Source organism: Xenopus laevis, chromosome 9_10S (assembly GCF_017654675.1).
Source record: "Xenopus laevis strain J_2021 chromosome 9_10S, Xenopus_laevis_v10.1, whole genome shotgun sequence".
Taxonomy (NCBI): domain Eukaryota; kingdom Metazoa; phylum Chordata; class Amphibia; order Anura; family Pipidae; genus Xenopus; species Xenopus laevis.
This window is the reverse complement of record NC_054388.1, coordinates 92,757,903-92,779,399: the sequence shown is the minus strand read 5'-3', so window position 1 is coordinate 92,779,399 and position 21,497 is coordinate 92,757,903. Positions and strand designations below refer to the sequence as shown.

The following is a 21,497-nucleotide window of genomic DNA, read 5'->3' as shown; positions in this document are numbered from 1 at the left end:
AATTTTTCGACAATGCTGCATTTCCAAACTTTTCCATGTCACGGTTTTCCCATCCATGAACAGTAGAGGGCAGCACAACCCACATATTACGCTTCTATAACAAACACCTGGCAAAATCCTGAATTTGCTGCTGGGGCACATAATGTTTTTATCAGCTCCCACACTACAAACCAATCATTTCCAAAACTGTTACCCTTTTTGATGACATTATGCAGAGAGAGAGAGAGAGAGCAGCCTGTGCAATAAATCATAAAACTGTGTGTATTATGGCAACAAAATAATGAGCATTAAATAAAGTTCAATGCAAGAAAGATGGAAAAGTCAAGGTTAGGGGACAATTTCCCAGCTTTTTCTTTCTTTCTAGGGCAACGTTTCAAGACATCACTGGTTTTGCTTCTAATAAAGACTTGAAGCAACATTTTTTGCAGGGTATTATAGTGCCATCTTCTGGCTGAAAACATTTATCACATGCCTTAACTGCTGCCCTTTAGAGTTCATCTCTTTCAAGGATTATAATTTGCAAAAGCAGATAATACTGGACATTCAAGTTCAATGAATCTCCATATTGCTGTATTATGAATCTGGCATTATTCGTTAAGACATTTTGTACAGACAAGGCTTTTGTGCTTTAGAATCACATCACTTTGGCATTAAGATAAAATATTTATTACCTGGGCTGCCTGTTAGCTCACCTGGCCTTTCATATAAGGCTTCTTCCATTCCATATTGCATATGCATAAAGCTCTGTGTGAAAGATGGGCATGTGATACCAGAAGCCAATACAGTTATGGGACCGGTAATCTAGAATGCTTGGGACCTGGAGTTTTCCAGATAACGGATCTTTCCATAATTTGGAGTTTCATACCTTAAGTCTACTATGAAATCATCTAAATAAACCCAATAGGCTGGTTTTGCCTCCAATAAGGATTAATTATATCTTAGTTTGGATCAAGTACAAGGTACTCCTACTCATTCATTTAAAAATAATTTAATTATTTGGATAAAATGAAGTCTATGGGAGATGGCCTTTCTGTAATATGGAGCTTTCTGGATAACAGGTTTCCGCATGAACAGATCCTATACATGTATATAGGACATTGACAGTGCTGTGTTGTAGCAGGGAGGAGGAGGAAGAATGTTTTTCGTTGCTTTTCTTGCATGAAGAGGAGATAACCAAGATGCTAAATTCCAAAATCTGGAACTGGGTACAAATCAAAGACCAATGGGGGTTATGCCTGGGTGCAGATGTCCCTAGCAACCAATCATTTACTGTTGTTTAACAGCAAGGATGGCATTGGAGGCTAGGGGTTATTGAACCTGGTCAGTGTTTGGTAAATACACGCGCTAATATATAAGGGTTGAAAAGTCTTGTAGAATACCCCATACCTTAAATTTAATTCATAAGTCAGGACATACTGTCCTCTCCCCAATCCACCACAAACATCATCATTTACCCGTGTTGTGGGTCTCCACAGTTGGATAGCAGCTGCAGTATTAGCTTGGTGTGACATCACTTCCTGCCTGAATCTCTTATAGCTCTGGGCTCAAATTACAACAGAGAAGGAAGGGGGGGGGGGAGAGGAGCAAACTGAGCATGCTCAAGCCCTAGCCCTGGAGGTTTAAGCTGAAGGCAGGAAGTCTGATACAGAAGCCCATGTGTACACAATAGAAGGAAAGAAATGAGATGTTTCTTTTGACAGGGGACTCAGAGCAGCATTACTTTGAGGGTTTACTGTTATATTAAGGTGGACTGTTCTGATAAGGCTTACTTAGTTTTAACCCTTCCTTTTCCTTCGATAATGTATATGAATGAATGAATAAAAACCCTAAGACTCCTGTAGGGTTTTTAATTGCATATTTTGGCATGGTTGATCAATAAATATCGCCATTTTATGTATTAAATACAGTACCATATGGGTTTCTGGGGATTAATTCCTATTGTGTTTTTTAGGTTTACATTACGGCAATTTAAGTAGTGACACCCTTGAGTGTCGCCAATTATATCTCAGCTATTATTGCTCAGTCGTTTTTGTTACTTTAGCAGTGTAGGCCATATTTCTTACTTCCACTTCTCACCTGACTGATGATACAGAGGCATGCTTATAAAGTAAACATTTAAGGCAATAAATATCCCCAGCATTGTGATAATAGGACACCTTTATTAAAAGGAACTACCCAAAGTGAAAATAAAGGGTAACCAATACACTGGCAGCAAATAAAAGAACACAATTCCGTGTTTTAAAGGATGGTTCACCTTTAAGTAAACTTTTAGTACGTTATAGAATTCCATGCAACTCTTCAGATGGTCTTCTTTATTTATTTTTTTATATTTTCATTAATTGTCTTCTTCTTCTGTCTCTTTCCAGCTTTCAAATGGGGGTCACTGACCCATTTAAAAAAACAAAACAAATGCTCCTTAAGGCTACAAATGTATTGTTATTGTGCTATTACTCTTCTTTCTATTCAGACCCCACCCTATTCATAATCCAGTCTCTTATTCAAATCAATAAATGGTTGCTAGGGTAATTGGGACCCTAGCAACCAGATGGCTGAAATTACAAACTGGAGAGCTGCTGAATAAAATGCTAAATAACTCAAAAATCACAAATAATAAAAAAACGAAAACCAATGGCAAATTGTCTCAGAATATCATGCTTTACATCATACTAAAAGTTAACTCATAGAGGAACAACCTCTTTAATGCATTCAAACCTGGCACTCACTGTGTGGGATCCAGTACAACATGTGCTTTCTATGGATAGTTGTATAACAGAATTCTTACACGCAATCTAACCCAAGGAATGCAATAAGCATCGATCAGAAACAATAAGTGGTGTCCCTTTATGGCTCTGTAACATGTAATGCTTAGCACATAATGAACCCTAGCTTTATGATCCATCTTCATAGAAATAAAGCTTCAGAGCGATGATCTCTTATTGCCAAATGACTCCTCCAAATTAATTTTTGAAAGGGTTTTAGCAATGGAAGTCTCTCTCCGAAGTGAGTGCATTTTAAGCAGGATCTGTACATAAAAATACTGCACTCAAGAACAGAAATTATAAAGGCAAACTTAAATACATTTTGTACATATCCGATCGCAGACACCTGGAGGCTAAGGTGGGTGATGTATTCACTATAGGACAGCCCTGAGGCCCCGAGTTCACCAGTGTGTTGCCAGACCCAATCTCTCCTCCCTATAAAGTCACTGTACAAGAGCAGCTGCAAGCATTTGGCATTCTGGAGTTTCTACTGCACAGAGGTTGTGGGAATTCCAGTATTCTGCAAAGAGTAGCGTGCCAGATCATATTTGCTGGCTGTGCTTCATCACTCATCAGGCTAAAGGCATCCACATGTTAAGTTTTACTTCCATCTTTCGGCTTAAAAAGGCCCGAAAAGCTAAACCTGGATCGTCTCTTGAGGTTTGGCTCTGGACTGGCCTCCTTTTGATTGTTCTCTAGAAACAAAGTGAACAAAAGTGCATTAAGTGCAATATAAATGCAATATTAAGTGCAAAATATATAGTGTGTTAGATATTGCATCCCCTAGTCCTTATAAGCTAAATAAGGCAGGGCTGCAGTTTTATCATAACAAGGGAAAGCAGTCAGTGGTTTGCTTTCAGCCTTCTAACTGCACCTGATCAGTGAAAGCCGAATGTTCATTGGTTGCTATAGGTTACAAGACAAAGGCAGAATTTATTTTATAAACCACCTTAAATACTTTCATGCAGGCCCGAAGACACCACCCATAAGTACTTCTTGGGGCACAATGAGATGTTATCTTATGGCGCCATGGAAAAACTTGAAGAAATACACACAGACAGGGGCATAAATATAGAAGAAGAAAACGCTGCGCTTGCTGTGGAGTCCAGGAGGTATAGGGGATCTAGTGTGACACTGAATGATAAGCAGTTTTAATATATATTGATGAGAAATGTGTTGTTTCAATTTGCTGTGGGCCCAGTAACTTCTAGTTATGCCCCTGCACACAGAACATACAATACAGAAGCTAACCCTATACACCTGACTCCATACACACACCCTATACACCAGCTCCAATAATATATTTAATGCTTTATATAGGAATTGCCTTATTTCTGCAGTGCCTGGTAACATAGCATGGTGTATTGGTTTCATGGAAGAACAACACAGCTGACTGGAGAAAATAAGCTATCTTATTCTTACCCGAGTGCCTTCGGATCATGGCATTCATAACTTCATCCTCTTCCTTTTCTCTGTTGGAAACAAGTGAAGGTATAAATAAACAAACTGGGGCTCATTTATCAACACTGGGCAAATTTGCCCATGGGCAGTTACCTATGGCAACCAATCAGTGATTAGCTTTTTGAAGCCAGCTGCAAGTAGAACACTGATTGCAGCAATTTGATTGGTTGCCATGGGTTACTGCCCATGGGCAAATTTGCCCAGTGTTGATAAATGACCCCAACTGAGCTTTACAGACAAAATACACCATTTCTATCTCAAAAGTGGTATTTAATCAAAATGCGTAAAGGAGTGGCTGAATTTAAGAATCATGATATGCTGAAAAAAAAGGAGGGTTTTGGTCAGATCTGACGAATTTCAGCACAAAATCTTCCAAGGAAAAAGAGTATTTTAAGTTCAAAATAATCCCAATATATATCCATTGAATCTTCTAGAATTAATATGGAATTAATAGAGCTAGGTGCAGACTCATACAACAGGAGCCGCTGTCATGGCTTTAGGCTAAATTGAGTCCGCAACTAAAATTTTAGAAGTAAAGGTCATTGCAGCTTACTAAGGAAAGGTGGAAAAAAATCACTTTAATTATAGGGCAATAAAGACTGTCACTTATAATTAATAAAGTCCTCTGAACACCATTTCTTTCCATTTATTGAACAGAGGTCTAACAAATAATGTAAGGAAGCAGCAATGGAGATTCTGCAAGACAGACAAAAACAATTGTCTGTGGTTGTGGGGTTCTATTAAAACTGTACCACATAAAAGCAGGGAAACAAATGGTTGCTGCACACTCCGGTGTCTGCACGACCAGGAACTACGTTGGCCTGTGTACAGACACATGGAGCAGATTTTTGCATACTTGGGTGTTTCTGTGCCGAAATCTGCTCTGTGCGTCTCCACATAGGCCAACGCAGTGCTTCTTAGTGCAGACACCAGAGTGGACAGAGATACAGCTCAGTGTGGCCGTAGCCTAAAGTTGCTTGGCTTACCCAAAGCTGGTCAAATGCACACCAATCTCATCGTATCATCAAACAAGGTCTTGTATGATTTTATTGGTACATGTAGGGCAGCATGCCAAACCAAGTATTATGGCTAGTCGTCAGTTGAGGGACTGGGAGGGACTAAAAATCGAATCTACCAATGCACCCAACCTGCAAGTGCCAAGTTAGTGCATTCATCAAGAGCTGGCATGTGAAACAGATGATTGTGCCATCACTTACCGGATTCGGTCTTCATCCAAGCAATCTATAATCCCACTCCTGTCATTGACAATTAACAATAATTGATCTAGTAATTCCTTTTCTCTTTCTCTATCTTCCGGGGTTTTTAGTTGATCTAAAACAAGACACATTCACAGTTAAGATTGAATTTGCTGGAAAATGTTCCGGAATGTCAGTACTTCTGCAGAAGGTTTGCGTCAGAAACTGCCCAAATGCAGAAATAGTTGCAAATATTCTAGTATTGGCCCTATTTTGCTTACCCTCAGCATGAGGTGCATTCATGCCTAAACACTAGAGTGGTGATGTCGCAAGGCTCGGATTGTCTGTAGTTAAAGGAAAACTATACCCCCCAACAACGTAAGTCTCTATAAAAATATATTGCATAAAACAGCTCATGTAAATAAACCATTTTCATAACAATATACTTTTTTAGTAGTATGTATTGCTTCCACACTTCTTCCTGTTACAGTTAAGAGTTGTACAGGTATGGGACCTGTTATCCAGAATGCTCGGGACCTGGGGCTTTCCAGATAATGAATCTTTCCATTATTTGGATCTTCATACCTTAAGTCTACTAGAAAATCCTGTAAACATTAAATAAACCCAATAGGCTGGTTTTGTTTCCAATAAGGATTAATTATCTCTCATTTGGGATCAATTACAAGGTGCTCTTTTATTATTACAGAGAAAAGGGAAATCATTTTTAAAAAACCTGATTATTTGGATAAAATGGAGTCTATGGGAGATGGCCTTTCCCTAATTCGGATCTTTCTGGATAACGGATCCCATACCTGTAGTATTTCTGGTCAGGAATCTCTAAGGCAGCACACAGAACATCACGAAATGGTGGTTTCAAGGCAAGAGATGTAAAAGGGCAATGTTTCCTTAAATATATATACCAGTTTGGTAAGATTCTTTAATATGCCACTTAAGCAACAGATAGGATACATCATATTAAGTGTTCATTTTGGGGGTATAGTTTTCCTTTAGAGTATATTCAGCCATTGTTGCACCGTAGACTAGTATACAAGAAAAAACGACTCATGGGGAAGCAGAATTGGTTGATTACAAACAGCGTTGTTACCTTAGGAAAATTATTTTCATCTACCAAACAACATGAAAGTATACTAATGCATACTGAGCAATTTGTATTCCGGACATACTGTAGCTTACCCTTGTAACTGCCTAAAGATATAGGGTAGCCATTGCTTGATTATGTCTCTGTTCCCAGGGAGTCATGCTATAACAATAACCTGAATGGCAGGTTATTCTGTTTTCTTCATCTGAGACACTCCCAACACTTGCTTTGGGCCCCAGGGCTTGCCGTCTTTTTCTTGAATACTTGTTATCTATGCATGTGTCTGGATCTTACTGATCCGCTGGCATGTTCTGCCCTGCCCTCAAGCAGATAAGCAGACACGGCATTTGACAAGATAACCGCACTCACCGGGTTTGTTCATTAAGTTCCGAAGTTCAGTGTCAACATTAGACTGTTGGTCCTCCAAAGCCTGTTGCTTGGAACTGGAAATACCAAGACAAAGAATAATATTAGACTGGTGTCCAAACTGAGATCGGCTACCTGATTCCAAAAGGTGGGAGTTTGGCCAGCACGATGGATGCCATTGCACTCCCACACCCTATGCTGATTCTCTATTTCCTCACAAATGAAGTGATTGGAATTTGCAGCCATGTGTATGTAGTCACAGGTGTCTGAACATCTTGCAGCCTGTAACTGTTTTCCTTTCATTCCAGTATGTCAAATAAGCATTACAGTCATTTGTTATGGATTCCTCTAAGTATTTTTTTTTTAATTTGCAGAAGCAGCATTCCCTCATGTCTGATAGCTACTTCCCTGTAAGGGCAGGGGCACACGGGCAGATTCAGTGAGATTTAGTCGCCTGGCGACTAATCGCCTCTTCTGCCGGGCGACAATCTCCCCGAACTGCCTTTCCCCTGCCTTCCGATTGCTATTATGAGAAAACGCCTGAGCCAATGCACTCACAGCGCTTCAATTTCCAATGTCGCCCAAACTTTCCTCGTGAGGCAACTTTGGAAATCATAGCGCCACGAGTGCATTGGCGCTAGTGTTTTCTTATTATAGCAGGATGAAGGCAGTTCAGGGAGATTGTTGCCTGGCAGAAGAGACGATTAGTCACCAGGCGACCGAATCTGCCCATGTGCCCCTGCCCTTAAAGGACCAGTAATATCAAAAAATGAAATTGTTTTAAAGTAATAAAAATATAATGCAGTGTTGCCCTGCACTGGTAAAACTGCAGTGTTTGCTTCAGAAACACTACTATTGTTTATATAAATACACTGCTGTGTAGCAATGGGGGCAGCCATTCAAAGGAGCAAAAGCTCAAGTTACACAGCAGATAACAGATAAGCTCTGTAGAACATAATGTTATCTGTTGTCCATTACTTATCCTGTGCCATTTAGCCTTTTTTCAATTTCCGCCATTGCTACAAAGCAGCTTGTTTATATGAACTATAGTAGTGTTTCTGAAGCAAACAGATCGGTTTTACCAGTGCAGGGCACCAGTACATGATATTTTCTTTACTTTAAAACACTTTCATTTTTTGGTGTTACTGGTCCTTTAAGATATTGTTCATTAATGCTAAGTAAACAGTCTATAATTTTGCATAAATATTTGGCCACCATATTTGGTGGCACTGATAATTTCTCCAGTAGCAAAAAGTACAAGTTTAGTTAATTCCCAGTACATAAATGGTTAAACTTTCTTTTTTTTTTTTTTATCTCTAACCAGATAAAAACACATGAATCATTCTATCCAAACGCAAAGCCTTCAGGTTGGCCTATAAGTCATGGATCAAGACTCACATGTAGTTCAGTTCAGATTCTTGTCTCAGGAGGAGCTGCTTTTCATGGATAAGCTTGAACCAATCCACCATCAGTGCATCCTCTGACTCATCTACACAGAACAAGAGAATTTCCAGAGTTAGTTTGTATATTGCACAAAACATGTTTGCATTACAGTTGCCAAAAGCCTGGCAGAGGTTGATGGGTTGTGGACCCTTCATCCCTGTAAACAGGGTCATTTGTTTGAAGGGAGATATGAGCTCAGTATAAACATAACCTGAACTGAAGAGGCAGCTCATTATATAGAGGACTTATCTGTGGACGGATACATTTTTCTAATAGCTTTTCCTCTGTAAACAGTGACCCTGCAGAAACAAGAGGTGCTAACGTGGTTTGATTTTCCTGTTAAGTGCCAGAAATAACAATAAATAGATAGTTCTTAAGTATAAGAACAGGTACCATGTGTGATTACCATAACACCTGTACATAGAGCTCTGATTGAAAACAAGTGGTTTGTTATAGTTTATACAGGAGCAGTGGCCAACTCCATGTTGTAACTCCCACTCCAGCCAGGTGTAAGGTGTAAAAGTCATATAAACATTAAATAATATTCCAATCCCCAATGGGATTGGTTTGCCTTCATTAAGGATGCAGTAACAAGGTATGGTTTTATTATTACAGAGACAAAGTTTTGCGTACAATAAGGATTAATTGAATCTTAGTTGAAATCAAGTACAAGGTACTGTTTTAATAAAACAGCGAAAAGGGAAACCCTTTTCAAAGATGTGAATTATTCGATTAAAATGGAGTCTATGGGAGATGACCTTCTCGTAATTGGGAGCTTTCTGGATAATAGTTCCCACACCTCTATACTCCTACAAAAGTAATAATTGCCCTCAATCTCAATTGTCTTTGTTTATCAATAATGATCAGCTTATGGTTGTTCTGATTGAGCTACAAGTCCCAACATTCACCAAAAGCAAATCACACTGGGAACAGAGATACCGACCACAGGCTTATCATTTGCACTGTGTGCAGTTCTCAAGAAAACGTCAGCTTCCCATCTGCTGTTTTATGGATCAAAGGTTAGTACTCACTAGGAAATGACAATAATTTGGTATAATGAAGAAGTGCTGTTGAAGCTGGGAGCGATTAGTCAGCAATAGTGGGGCGGTGGGGGGAGATGGAATTAGAAGGAAACAGCAGCAAAAAGTTCAAAGGGATGGGGACTGCACAGCTATTCATTTCTGCCCTTTCAAATTAAGGTTGCAATAATGACAAACTCAGCACTAGGAGCAAGAGCTTGTGTGCGGTCTCACCTCCATCGCAGCTGCGCAGCTGCTTCTCCATTTCCACTCCCTGCTGTTCCAAGGCATCCAGCTCCTGCTCTATAATCTGCAGCTGCTTCTGGATCTCCTCCTCTGGGATATATTCAGGCCGGGCCTGGAAAAAAAAGTTAACAGCAAGTCGATTTGATTGAGAATAAGAAGATTTGTGTTTTACAGACGGCAAGCACTTGTGCAATGTGCGTTCCTCACAGCCATGTACACACTGCCGTATGTAATGAGCAAAGGGGTCTGTCTTTGCAGGTTTCAGAATGGAGTGCAACACAGTTACAGTAATACACCAAGGCTAGTTTGCTCGCAAACCCATTGCCCATGAAATTTACACAATGTGCCTTTATTAGGGTAGGACTTGACGAAGCGATTGGAGCCGACACGTCGCAATGCGACTCAGCGCATGCGACGTGTCGGATGTTCTAATGAAAACGGGCGTGAAGGAGAAATCGCAGGTAACATCTACATTTATCTGACTGTCGGATGAAACCGCAAGCTGTGACCTTGGAATTGGATAAGCATGCAAGGCTGCAGAAATGGGAAGTAGTAGTACAGGTATGGGACCTCATTATGCAGAATGCTCTGGACCTGGGGCTTTCCGGATGTTTTTGTCCATAATTTGGATCTTCATACCTTAAGTCAGTGATCCCCAACCAGTAGCTTGTGAGCAACCCCTTGGATGTTGCTCCCAGTGGTCTCAAAGCAGGAGCTTATTTTTGAATTCCTGGCTTGGAGGCAAGTTTTAGTTTAGGAGTTACCAAATGGCCAATCACAGCACTTATTTGGCACCCCATGCCATACTATTGTTGCTCCCCTTTTACTTCTGAATGTTGCTCACGGGTTCCCTGCCTTACTAGATAATCATGTAAACCTTAAATAAATCTGCTTCCGATATGGATTAATTATTATCTTAGCTGGGATCAAGTACAAGCTACTTTTTTTTTATTATTATAGTGAAAAAGGAAATTATTATTAAAAATGTGGGTTATTTGGATAAAATGGGGTCTATGATAGATGACCTTTCTGTAATTCTGAGCTTTGTGGATAACAGATCCCATACCTGTATATAGTTACCATTTCTGGAAGTAGTATCTGCAGTAGTAAGAACAACTACATATATTTCTACCACCCATGGTGATATAAGCAGAACAGTGCTCCACATAAAGTCGGATTATATAAAAAGAGGACGTAAATTTGAACCGGAATTGCCATTTGGTTTAGCTGAATTGTAATATATGAAATTATTTTCCAAGACAACAATAACTTAACTTACAGGACCCCTAAGGGTGATTAACAGCTCATGCAATTACTACTACCCTGAATGCAACCTCAGTTGACAGAAGGGTCATATGAAACATACAGACTGCATATAAATACTGACCGATATGAGGGTTAAAGAGAGCCCTGCTCATTGGAGCTTACAATCTAAAAAAATATAAATAAAGGGGTGTAAAAATGTCTAGTAAAATGTGGATTAAAAAACAGCTTGAAGGCTGAACATGTAGGAGAGGTCAAAATATAATTTATACCCTTTCAATACCTCTCTTATATGTCAAGAATTAATGAGTTGTTACAGAACAGATCATAAGAAGAGCCTAGCAAGCAGTTTGCTGAATACACAGGGCTGTTGTGTAATTGATATGATAAGGTGCATTACAGAAGTGTTCAAAGCATTCTGGGAAAGTTTCTGGTGTGAGAGCAGTCCATTTCTAATCCATGGTTTCTGAAGTCAGACAAACAGCATAGAGAAAAGCAAAGGACAGACATATTTTGCTTTTTGTATATTGGAAAGTTGATTTAAATTACTTTTGATTTCATTATGGAAATTCCCCTCTAAAAATCTATACATAGGAAGGGATTTCCGTTCAGTTTCATCAATGCAAATCAAAGGTAATAACCCACTGCCATATGCAAAGTGCACATTTCCCATCAGAGCTCAAGATATTTTATATACATCCGGGGTTGTTAAAGCAAACTAGAGACAGTTTATATGATAGGCTTACAACACACACACAGGGAGATTACTAACAATTATTTGTAGCTGAAACAGGTGTCAGGATTTGGCGTGGGAGTCTGCCAGACCCCTTTCTAAATGAAACATTTTCTTTTAGATTGCAGTGGCGTTTAAAATTCTAGGGGCCCAGAACACTGACATACTGACCTTGTTATGTGAATCATTGTTTTTCATTATTTCATTTGCACTGAGATGAGCTGTAGGAAAAAGTCAGATGGAGATCGAATTAATGCAATATAATAACATTAGATAAGAACTTTAGATTTCTGGCAGATTAAATACAGACAATTCTTGCTTCTGGTCTTAATTTTTTTATAGATTTTAAATTATTTGCTTTCTTGTTCTGCATCTTTCCTGCTTTAAAATGGGGGACACTGACCTCTGGGAGGCTACATTTTTTTTTACTTCTTGTTATTCTATCGAGGCCCTTCTCCTATTTATGGTCCAGTAATAATAACAATTCAGAATATCATTATCTATATCATACAAAAAGTTATTGTAAGGGTGGTGACACACGTGCAGACTCTGGGGTGATTAGTCGCCCAGCGACAAATCTCCCCGAAATGCCTTCCCGCCTTGCATATACGGATCGCTATGGTTTTTCCGAAGTTGCCAGAAGTTTCCTTGTGAGGCAACTTTGGAAAACGAAGCGTTATGTATGCCATCCTGCCGGCAATTTGAATTCTTGCCGGCGGGATGGCATTTGGGGAGTTTAGTCGCCTAAGAAGAGGAGATTTGTCGCTGGGGGACTAATCTCCCCGGAATTTGCACGTGTGTCACCACCCTAAAGGCCCCGACAGACCGAGTCAGCAGCTTATTGGCCTGTGTGTGGGGTCATCCGAGGGGCTTCCCTGATCGATATGTGGCCGAATGCCTCGATCGGGCAGGTTAAAAAATCCTGTTGGATCGCGGCAGCATCTGTGTGTTTATGTGGTCCCATGATCCTACCGCCCAGACCCTAGGGCCCACGATTGGATCAGCCCGATATCACCCACCTCAATGTGGACATATCTACGTCTATGGCCACCTTAAGGGTGAGCTGGAAATCAATTTGCATATTATCATCATGTTCCATGTTCCAAAGAAGCAACAGCTAAAAAAGTAAGGCATCCTGCTGGAGAAAACCACATTCCGGTGTTGGTTCCCCTCATCTCATATATCAACAGACTGAAATGATTTGCTCGGTCTAACATCATGTTGTGGCATCTAATCATACCATAATATACAGTAGTATAGTAGACAATCTAAAAAGGCAGAAATCTTTAAATATATATAAATAAATAATTTTTCTCCATTAGTCCATTTTTTTCTGTTTAGCAATTTTAATGTAAAAATGTAGGTGCTCAAAGCTGCACAAATCCATTCAAACCAACGGCCACAACATTGTTCAAATGGGATTTTTGCAGTGACTCCTCTAAATTGATCATACAAGGACCAACAAAAGTTGCCGACTTTGAGATCAAGTCAAAAACCTATTGGCCTGTGCTGCACGGGGCCCACAGAAGGGCCTGCCTGACAGATATATGGACTAAAATTTGGCAGGTTTGAATATCCATCTTCATGAGGAACGCATCACTGTATTGATGTGTCCTTGTCCGATGGGTCTGTCTAGGTCCCAATTGATGATCATATCCTTGGTCCTAGCGCCAAAAATCTGATTAGTCCAATTTGGCCAAGCATGTGGGTGGCAGCTCAGATCTGGCGGTGTATGAAAATTACCTCTTCCTAATTCTTAATTTAACCTTAAAGGGATACTGTTTTTTTTTTCAAAACGCATCAGTGAATAGTGATGCTCCAGAGGAATTCTGCACTGAAATCCGTTTCTCAAAAAAAAAAGCAAACAGATTTTTTTATATTTAATTTTGAAATCTGACATGGGGCTAGACATATTGTCAGTTTCCCAGCTGCCCACAGTCACGTGACTTGTGCTCTGATAAACTTCAGTCACTCTTTACTAAAAAGTTGGAGTGATATCACCCCCCTCCCTCCCAAGCAGCCTAACAAAAGAACAATGGGAAGGTAACCAGATAGCAGCTCCCTAACACAAGATAACAGTTGCCTGGTAGATCTAAGAACAACACTCAATAGTAAAATCCAGGTCCCACTGCGACACATTCAGTTACATTGAATAGGAGAAATAACAGCCTGCCAGAAAGCAGTTCCATCCTAAAGTGCTAGCTCTTTCTGAAAGCACATGACCAGACAAAATGACCTGAGATGGCGCCTACACACCAATATTACAACTAAAAAAAATATACTTGCTGGTTCAGGAATGAAATTTTATTTCCCTTAATTATCTGCTCATTTGGAGAGGTCACAAAAAAGAGTGTGTGTTTCCCCAATAGCAAATGCAGGCCATGAGAGTAAGGGCTGATGGGATTTTTAAACCTGTCTGATTGGTCAGGCAGGCCCATAGGAGGGCCCCATACACAGACCAATGAGCTGCAGACTTCCAGGAAACAGAACATGTCAATGTAGTTACCTAAATTCTGGTAATGAGTCTTCTGTATATAGATGTGTTAATTCTGCAAATTAATTACTCTCACTGTTTATTACTGTCTTCCCAGAACCCCTTTAAATCAGAGAAATGGAATTGTGGCTTATTAATCATAGAATCATTTTTCAGCCTGCTTACAGATGATTGCTTTTCTCTGCGCAACAATCAAGACCTATTAAGAACAGAGCGTAAATCATTATTTGTATCTATATTTAGCCTCAACAGGAGAGATTTGCACCGAATATGTGAAAGGAGTTTCCAGTTGGCCGGTCTTATGATTCAGAAGGGAGAGGCTGTTTGTGCTGCCGCCGACGTTTGGAGGTGTTGAACGGCTTTTGACTTCACTTGCTCTCTGAGCATTAACAGGCTCATTTATAAACTGTATAATGCAAGATAAACGGCTAACAGTACTGAGAAATAGAACTATAATTATCATGGCCAGGAATTCCATGCGTTTATAGGAAACGGTTATTAGAAGACATTGCTTTTTTTTTAATTTTTTTATGAGATTTATTTGCATATTGGGGAAGCTTTTAGGGGAACATATTTACTTTAGTACAGTTCTAGGTGCCAGAATTGCTAGAACGGTCACATTTCATGTGCTTGCTATATTTAAGTCTAGGGTACGCTCTTAATGAGGTTTAAAAGTTATAGGTCGATAAAAGTTATTGATTTGGCCACTCCGGGGCCAAGTCCGCAGCTTAATGGCCTGTATATGGGGCTATCCTGACAGCCTGCATGACCAATACCTGAATGAAAATCAGGCAAAGAATATTCCACCATAGGATCACATAAGCGCACTGATGCAGTACTCTCCCAATAGGTCTCCTTAGTCCCAATTATGATATTATCACTGGCCTGGATACTGAACGTTCCAAATCATCCTAGTTTGCAGGGGCGCTGTGCCAATGAGGCGAAGAGAATAAGCCGGAAGAGAAGCGATTCGTGGTGCTCACTGGTATAACCCTGGCTGGAGCAGTTTTCTGCTGATAGGAGCACCGGCCGGGGTTTCAGGTAAGTAACTACAATCACTTGGGGGTGCCTAACCTTCTACTTTAAGCAGACCTTCGTATATTATAACAATAAGACACTGGAAAATTCTGAACAGCTCACCGACATTAAAGCACTTAATAATAATTTCCTCACCAGCTGGTCTCTTGGTATCATCCTTAAGGGGCACGTCTTGCCACTTCTGCACTGGTTTTGGCCAGTCATGAATCAAATCCAAGTTGACAGGCAGAAGTTTTTTCCTTGGCGGTGTTGGTGAGGATGATGCTGAAAAAGTCATAGAAAGACAGAGGGTTTTCCATTAGAAGGAAGTTAAATGAAGAGCATGTTAGGCATGCATACACTCTCAATGCAACCAGTAAAAGGGACAAATTATGGTTGTCAGTGTAAACTAAACTCACATTCCCAGAATATGACACATGAGAATTGAACAGACACATTTAGAGGAAGAGTACGGTAGCAAAATGCTTATTCTAAAAAGAGAGGCATGCAGATACTGGAGTGCTTTGAGAGAAATGATTTCTCTTTCCCTTTTGTGAAATCAAGTCAACCAATAAATCTCTCAGCGCTTGTATATGATAAACATAACTGTATACACATGAGTGTAGGAAAGCATGCACCGACTTGAAAATGAACTGACTATACGTATATAACACACTATGAATGTGTGCCCCGCCTTCTCCCTGTAAAGACAACGGTGTGTGCCATAAAATGTCAGTGCAAGTTCAAAGGATTCTGGGACAGATCATGCATCTAAGTAGACACTGCAGCCACACAACACCTGCAATAACGCCAAAGAAATTATAACAACATGGGAGGCTCACCACAATCACCTGGGAGGTTGCTGCTATTTAGGGACTAATTTGGGGAATATGAGGGTTAAAAAAAAAAAGAAAAAAAAAAAAAAAAAAGAGAGAAAATTACAGTCAACCCATAATTAGAGAGAGGAACAGGCTGTTTATTTATATAAAACAATATAATCCCGTGCAATCAGTTTGTCTTTAAAAGCCTTTGTAATCACCATGTAAGGACTTCCTAAAGTAATTTAAAGGAAATGATGCAGCCCTATTGTAAAATACAAGGATATTAGCAGACACCAAGGAGTTCCATGGCCATAGAAAAGCATACAGCCGCAGTGTTTTTTATACAGGTCACGGAACGCCAAGATATTTTTCAATACCTTCTTATTTTAAAGTACACCAATTCATAAAATACACAAGCTTCAGTGGAAAAAGTGACATCACAAAGCCCCATTTATAACAGATGACATCACCGACTACTGTTTATAAGGATATATTTTACAGGATGCTTGTGGATCTTTTGTATTATGAAAATACAAATTATAAACATTAGAAAATGTGTTGAACTTTGCACCTCTACAGTAAACCATTAGATGTGTGCATCTGCTGTTCTACCTGTAGCTGGATGAGTAAAGAAACAAAACACTTATTGGTTGCTTTGGGTTACTGCCCAAATTTGCCCAATGTTTATAAAAGAGCTCCAGTTCTTCTGCATTTCCCATGCACCAGACCTCCATCTTTCATCATTCAATTTGCACTGAATTGTAAAGCTAATTGAACACATATTGGTGCTTACTGCTTTGGTTTCTGTTGCTTTAGACCTGTTTTCAAAAGCAGGTCACACTGATTAATAAATATACAGTTAAAGGAGAAGGAAAGGTTAAAACTAAGTAAGCCTTATCAGAAAGGTCCATCTAAATATACCAGTAAACCTCCAAAGTAGTGCTGCTCTGAGTCCTCTGTCAAAAGAAATACTGTGTTTCTTTCCTTCTATTGTGTACTCATGGGCTTCTGTATCAGACTTCCTGCCTTCAGCTTAAACCTCATTGCCCTGGGCAAGAGCATGCTCAGTTTGCTCCTCTTCCCCCCCCCTCCCTTCTCTGCTGTAATCTGAGCCCAGAGCAGGGAGAGACTCAAGCAGGAAGTGATGTCACACCACAGGTATGGTAAAACATTCTACAGAATAAATATAGCATTCTAGCTTGCACTATTGCAGCTAATCTATTGGCAATAAAATGCCTCCGTAGCTTTCCTTCTCCTTTAAACAGAGCTTTGCAGTTTGCATTACCTTTGTCCTCCTTGATCTGTGCAGCTGATGGGGTGAGGGATTCAGAGGGCTTGTTCTCTTTTCCAGGGGAAGTCGTATTGGTCTTCACTGAATTAATTACAGTCGGTATCTTCTGGGTAGAGGGTGTCGTTTTGGCTCCATTCTCCGCAACTTTTGGAAGAGAGCTGACAAAAAAACAACCTCTTATAATCAAGAGCACACTTAAAATAAATAAAACCAATATATGTACTCCAAACTTATAATTATACCAATAATCCAGTAACTGGCTGGAGAAAGCTAAATTTAACATTGTTCTGCTTTGTAATTCATGGCATCCCAGAACAAAAGCCTTTTATAAGGAGAAATAGCAAAACGGATACTGGACTAAACCTACAGCTTGGCAAAGGACTGGGCTAGTAAAAGTGGACCTCCTGAAGGGTGCTTATTGTACTAGCAGCATGGCCACAGGGAACACACACAGTCTCAGCGAGTCAGAGCTGCTATACCTGGTTACTGGTTTAGAGAGTGATCAGCGGAGATTCTAATTTCCCTCCACAAAACACACAAACTTATTAGGTTCAGTTTCCCCCATGTACATTTTGCACAGAAGATCCTAAGAGCTCGGCTTACCAAAATCAATACTAAACTGTACCAGTGCAGATGCCCATTGCACAATGTCAAGAAGTTTAGGGGGGCTTTTGGTATGGGGAGGTTTAGTTCTCCTTTAAGACTGGTCTACAGTGTAAGCTGACCATACACTATTAGATTTGTTCATTTAATGAGGTTGCTTAAAGGAGAACTAAACCCTAAAATGAATATGGCTAGAAACACCATATTTTCTCTATTGAACTTACTGAATCAACCTAAAGGTGCAACATCTCTATAGTAGTAATGATACAGGAATTCAAAGAGGTCACAGGAGTTTCCCATCGCGAATATTGTTAGGAGTATACATACAAAACATCAAAAATAGAAGGCGCACACTAATAACAAATCAAAAACTACAAAAAGTAAATATATGCGAGGTGCTAATCCTATAGGAAGCTACCCATCTGTAGTTTCCAAAAAATCATGCATGAAAACAGAAAATAAGGAATGCACACTCTGTAAATGAATAAAAACAAATTTTATTCCATGCTAGTTACCCCACATGGCAACAGCATGTCGCCCTACGCATTTCGACCTACAGAGGTCTTCATCAGGGGCACAAAAAAAAAAAAAAAAAGGCCTTTTTTTATTTTTGTGCCCCTGATGAAGACCTCTGTAGGTCGAAACGCGTAGGGCGACATGCTGCTGTGGGGTAACTAGCATGGAATAAAATTCGTTTTTATTCATTTACAGAGTGTGCATTCCTTATTTTCTGTTTTCAATATTGTTAGGAGTGTCTGTGGCACACACACGCTTGGTCTTCTCTGGGCAGCTGTAAGCTTAGGAGTTGTCACAAATCTGAGAAGTTAAGCTTAGGGGTTGTCACGAATCATCTATTAGAAAATGAGGTTGGCCTGTAATATAAACTAGAGGGCTGATTATTAAATTTTGATGCGCATTGTGCTAATTTCTTAGCTTCAATGTACCAATAATATATATAATATAATATTTATATATAATTTGGGAATTTTGTGAGTGGGTCCCTAAGTTCAGTAAGTGACAGCAGCACAGAGCATATGCAGTGAATCCGCAGAAAAGAAGATCCCTCGGTCTGCCCTGGTAGCAAATTAGAGGCAAAAGCTCAATGGCCGAAGGAACGGGAAGATCCTTCTAAACATTTTCAGTGCTAGAATTGTGTTTCTCTTGTTATACACAAACATTAATGTATATAGACAATATATCCACATGACTAGATGCTAAGTTACAAAGCATTAATGACAGGGGTGCCATAAGTGATATCGGGGGAAAATCGGAGGAGCTGCAAGTTGGGCATCAGTTTATCAGTACATATAAATCTTTCAGTGGAACAATCATATCAATTATATGAAATTATATTTTATACAAACCCTTGCGTCTGTGGAGTTTTGGTTACTGGCTTCAGTTTCTGTCTCCAGTTTCCAGGGGTTTCTTGTTTGGATACATTAGAGTTAGGAGTTGGCCCTGTAATGTAACAAGCACATTAAGGAAATAAAATAATTCATTTTAAAGGGCAGCTTAGTCATGAATTTCATAAGCACCAACACAAAGCGTGCACTACACAAAGCCATGTTAGATATACACTTCCTCCAAAGACTTTACACATTGCTAGTGGTGGGAGAATCTGACCCGTTTCGCCTCTACAAAAATCCAATTCAAAAACTACGAAAATCCGGTAAAATGCATTGAAGTCTATGGGCGTCACATTTTTTTGATGCACGACAATTTTTTTCATTTTTTCAGGGATACTTGATGAAATATTTCGCTCATCACTACTGATTGTTTCTCTTTTGTCACCAAAGAAATAGCTGCAAATGGAGACACCCACCATGCAAAAATACCAAAAGTGCACCACAATTCCTATCTTCACCTAGTAAAAAAAAATGCATAGAAAACACTTACCTTTAGAGGATATTTCATCAGCTTTCTGCCCAGAACCACTTTTGGAAAGGTAAGGCGTTGTGGTACTGGAATTATTTCCTGTGATTGGGGTAGTGATTCCACTACTGGTGTATGTTGGGGTGTTAACAGGGGGATCAGGATTTGAAACAGACTTTGGAGTTTCATTTTTAATCTTCCTTTCCTTAGGTACTGGCCTTGCAGGTTCCACTTTGGTACTGGGAATTGAAGGTTCAGTAGTTTTCTCATCCAATAGCCTGAAAAAAAAAAAAAATACACTTAAAATACACCAAAACTAGGGCAGGAATCATGGACGTTAAGAAAGTCCACTCATTTTAATACAAATATAATAAGGGCAAATATACTTTAATCTGGTTTTGCTTTGCTTGTTTGTCTAATAGTAAAATTAAACGGTTAACATATAATTATTTACCTTCTCCTCTCTTCTCTTATATAAAGTTGTTAATAAAAATGAAAGGTGTCTCCATAAATTAAAGGACCCATAAACTGAAAAAATGGAATTGATTTTTTCTTGTTTGAAATCACACGCATAAAAACCTGCTCCATACCAGAACCATGTGGCACATTAAACGATTGGTAACATGGCACTTTAACTGTACTTGTTGGCATTTTATAGCTGCTGAAAGTGTAGAACCAACCCCTTCAGGCTAATCCAAACCTGACTGCTATAAACACACAGGTCTGACAGAGAATAACCCCTTTACAAGTGGCTGCTGTTGGAATTATAAAAGATATATAGCAAACAATACAGTTTCTGATTACGTGATAAATAAATCTTGGGTAGAAACATATGACACAAGACTGGCACATCTATCCTGTGATCATGACACTAATCATAACCAAAGATATTTCTAAACATTATTTATTCCCATATTTTAGCCATGTCAGTGTTACAGGGATCCTGTTCAAAACAATCATACTCACAATTGTACAATATCTCCAGATATTCATGGTCAGCACTGTCTAGGACACAGCCATTTATCTGGGCCTGCATATTCAGACAGCTATTCAAGGGGGGTATGACTTATCTAGGCACCTTGTGGGTATGGGTTTCATGGAGGCATTACAATGAACATCCCTATTTGCATCTCTGCTTGGAAATTAAGTCATATTTAATTTCTTCTTCCCCTTACTTTACCAGTGGGCACCTGTCCCTAGAAATAAAAAGCCAATCATAATGGCCAGAATCACCAAGTAGGGAGCAGTAGGTGGAAAAAAAATGTATTCAATGTATTAATAAGCTCCCTGTATACTGTATATGGCTGTATTTAGGTGAGCAGCAACTGTAATGTTGCCGGTAAATTGTGGTGCAAATGTGGGTTGTAATTGCAACAACATATTTTCATGACAAAAGCATCTTTCAGACGGTAAGCACTTTTGGGCAGGGCCCTCTACCATATGTTATGGGTATGTTTAATTAACACAACCATTTAATATACAGGGCTGCATGTTGTCACGTTGCATGTGTGGGTGTATGTATTGTATGTACAGGTATAATTTTATTTATATAGTGATAATGTACAGTAGAACATTGCTAGAACAGACAGACAGGCTCCATATAATAATAAAATACATTTACATTTAAAAGTGTTGAAGCCAAGGGCACACGGAGCATTGGCACTTCTGCTCTCAATCTGCATACATCTCCCTGTAATTATACTGACATTCACAGTTTCCACCTGCACTTAACAATGCACTTAAATTCAAGCTCTGATCACAGAGCAACTAAAAGGCAGCCAGGGGTATAGAAAGCAGGAAGATTCTGGGGGCGA

General features: G+C 39.5%; 1 protein-coding gene across 2 annotated transcripts in view; it reads right to left on the bottom strand.

The window, feature by feature from the left end:
* Positions 1–2,139: 2,139 nt before the first annotated feature.
* micall2.S (MICAL-like 2 S homeolog) overlaps positions 2,140–21,497 on the bottom strand; it is a 49,275-nt gene continuing 29,917 nt past the window's right edge. For both annotated transcript variants that reach the window (XM_018239138.2, XM_018239139.2), the window contains exons 8-18: positions 19,708–19,961; positions 19,176–19,269; positions 17,203–17,366; positions 15,253–15,381; positions 11,757–11,806; positions 9,578–9,701; positions 8,280–8,370; positions 6,885–6,958; positions 5,438–5,552; positions 4,182–4,231; positions 2,140–3,454 (exon numbers count right to left, since the gene is read on the bottom strand). In XM_018239138.2, coding sequence (XP_018094627.1) covers positions 3,354–3,454; positions 4,182–4,231; positions 5,438–5,552; positions 6,885–6,958; positions 8,280–8,370; positions 9,578–9,701; positions 11,757–11,806; positions 15,253–15,381; positions 17,203–17,366; positions 19,176–19,269; positions 19,708–19,961 — 1,246 coding nt within the window. In that variant the 3' untranslated portion in view covers positions 2,140–3,353. The remainder of the gene's footprint in view (positions 3,455–4,181; positions 4,232–5,437; positions 5,553–6,884; positions 6,959–8,279; positions 8,371–9,577; positions 9,702–11,756; positions 11,807–15,252; positions 15,382–17,202; positions 17,367–19,175; positions 19,270–19,707; positions 19,962–21,497) is intronic.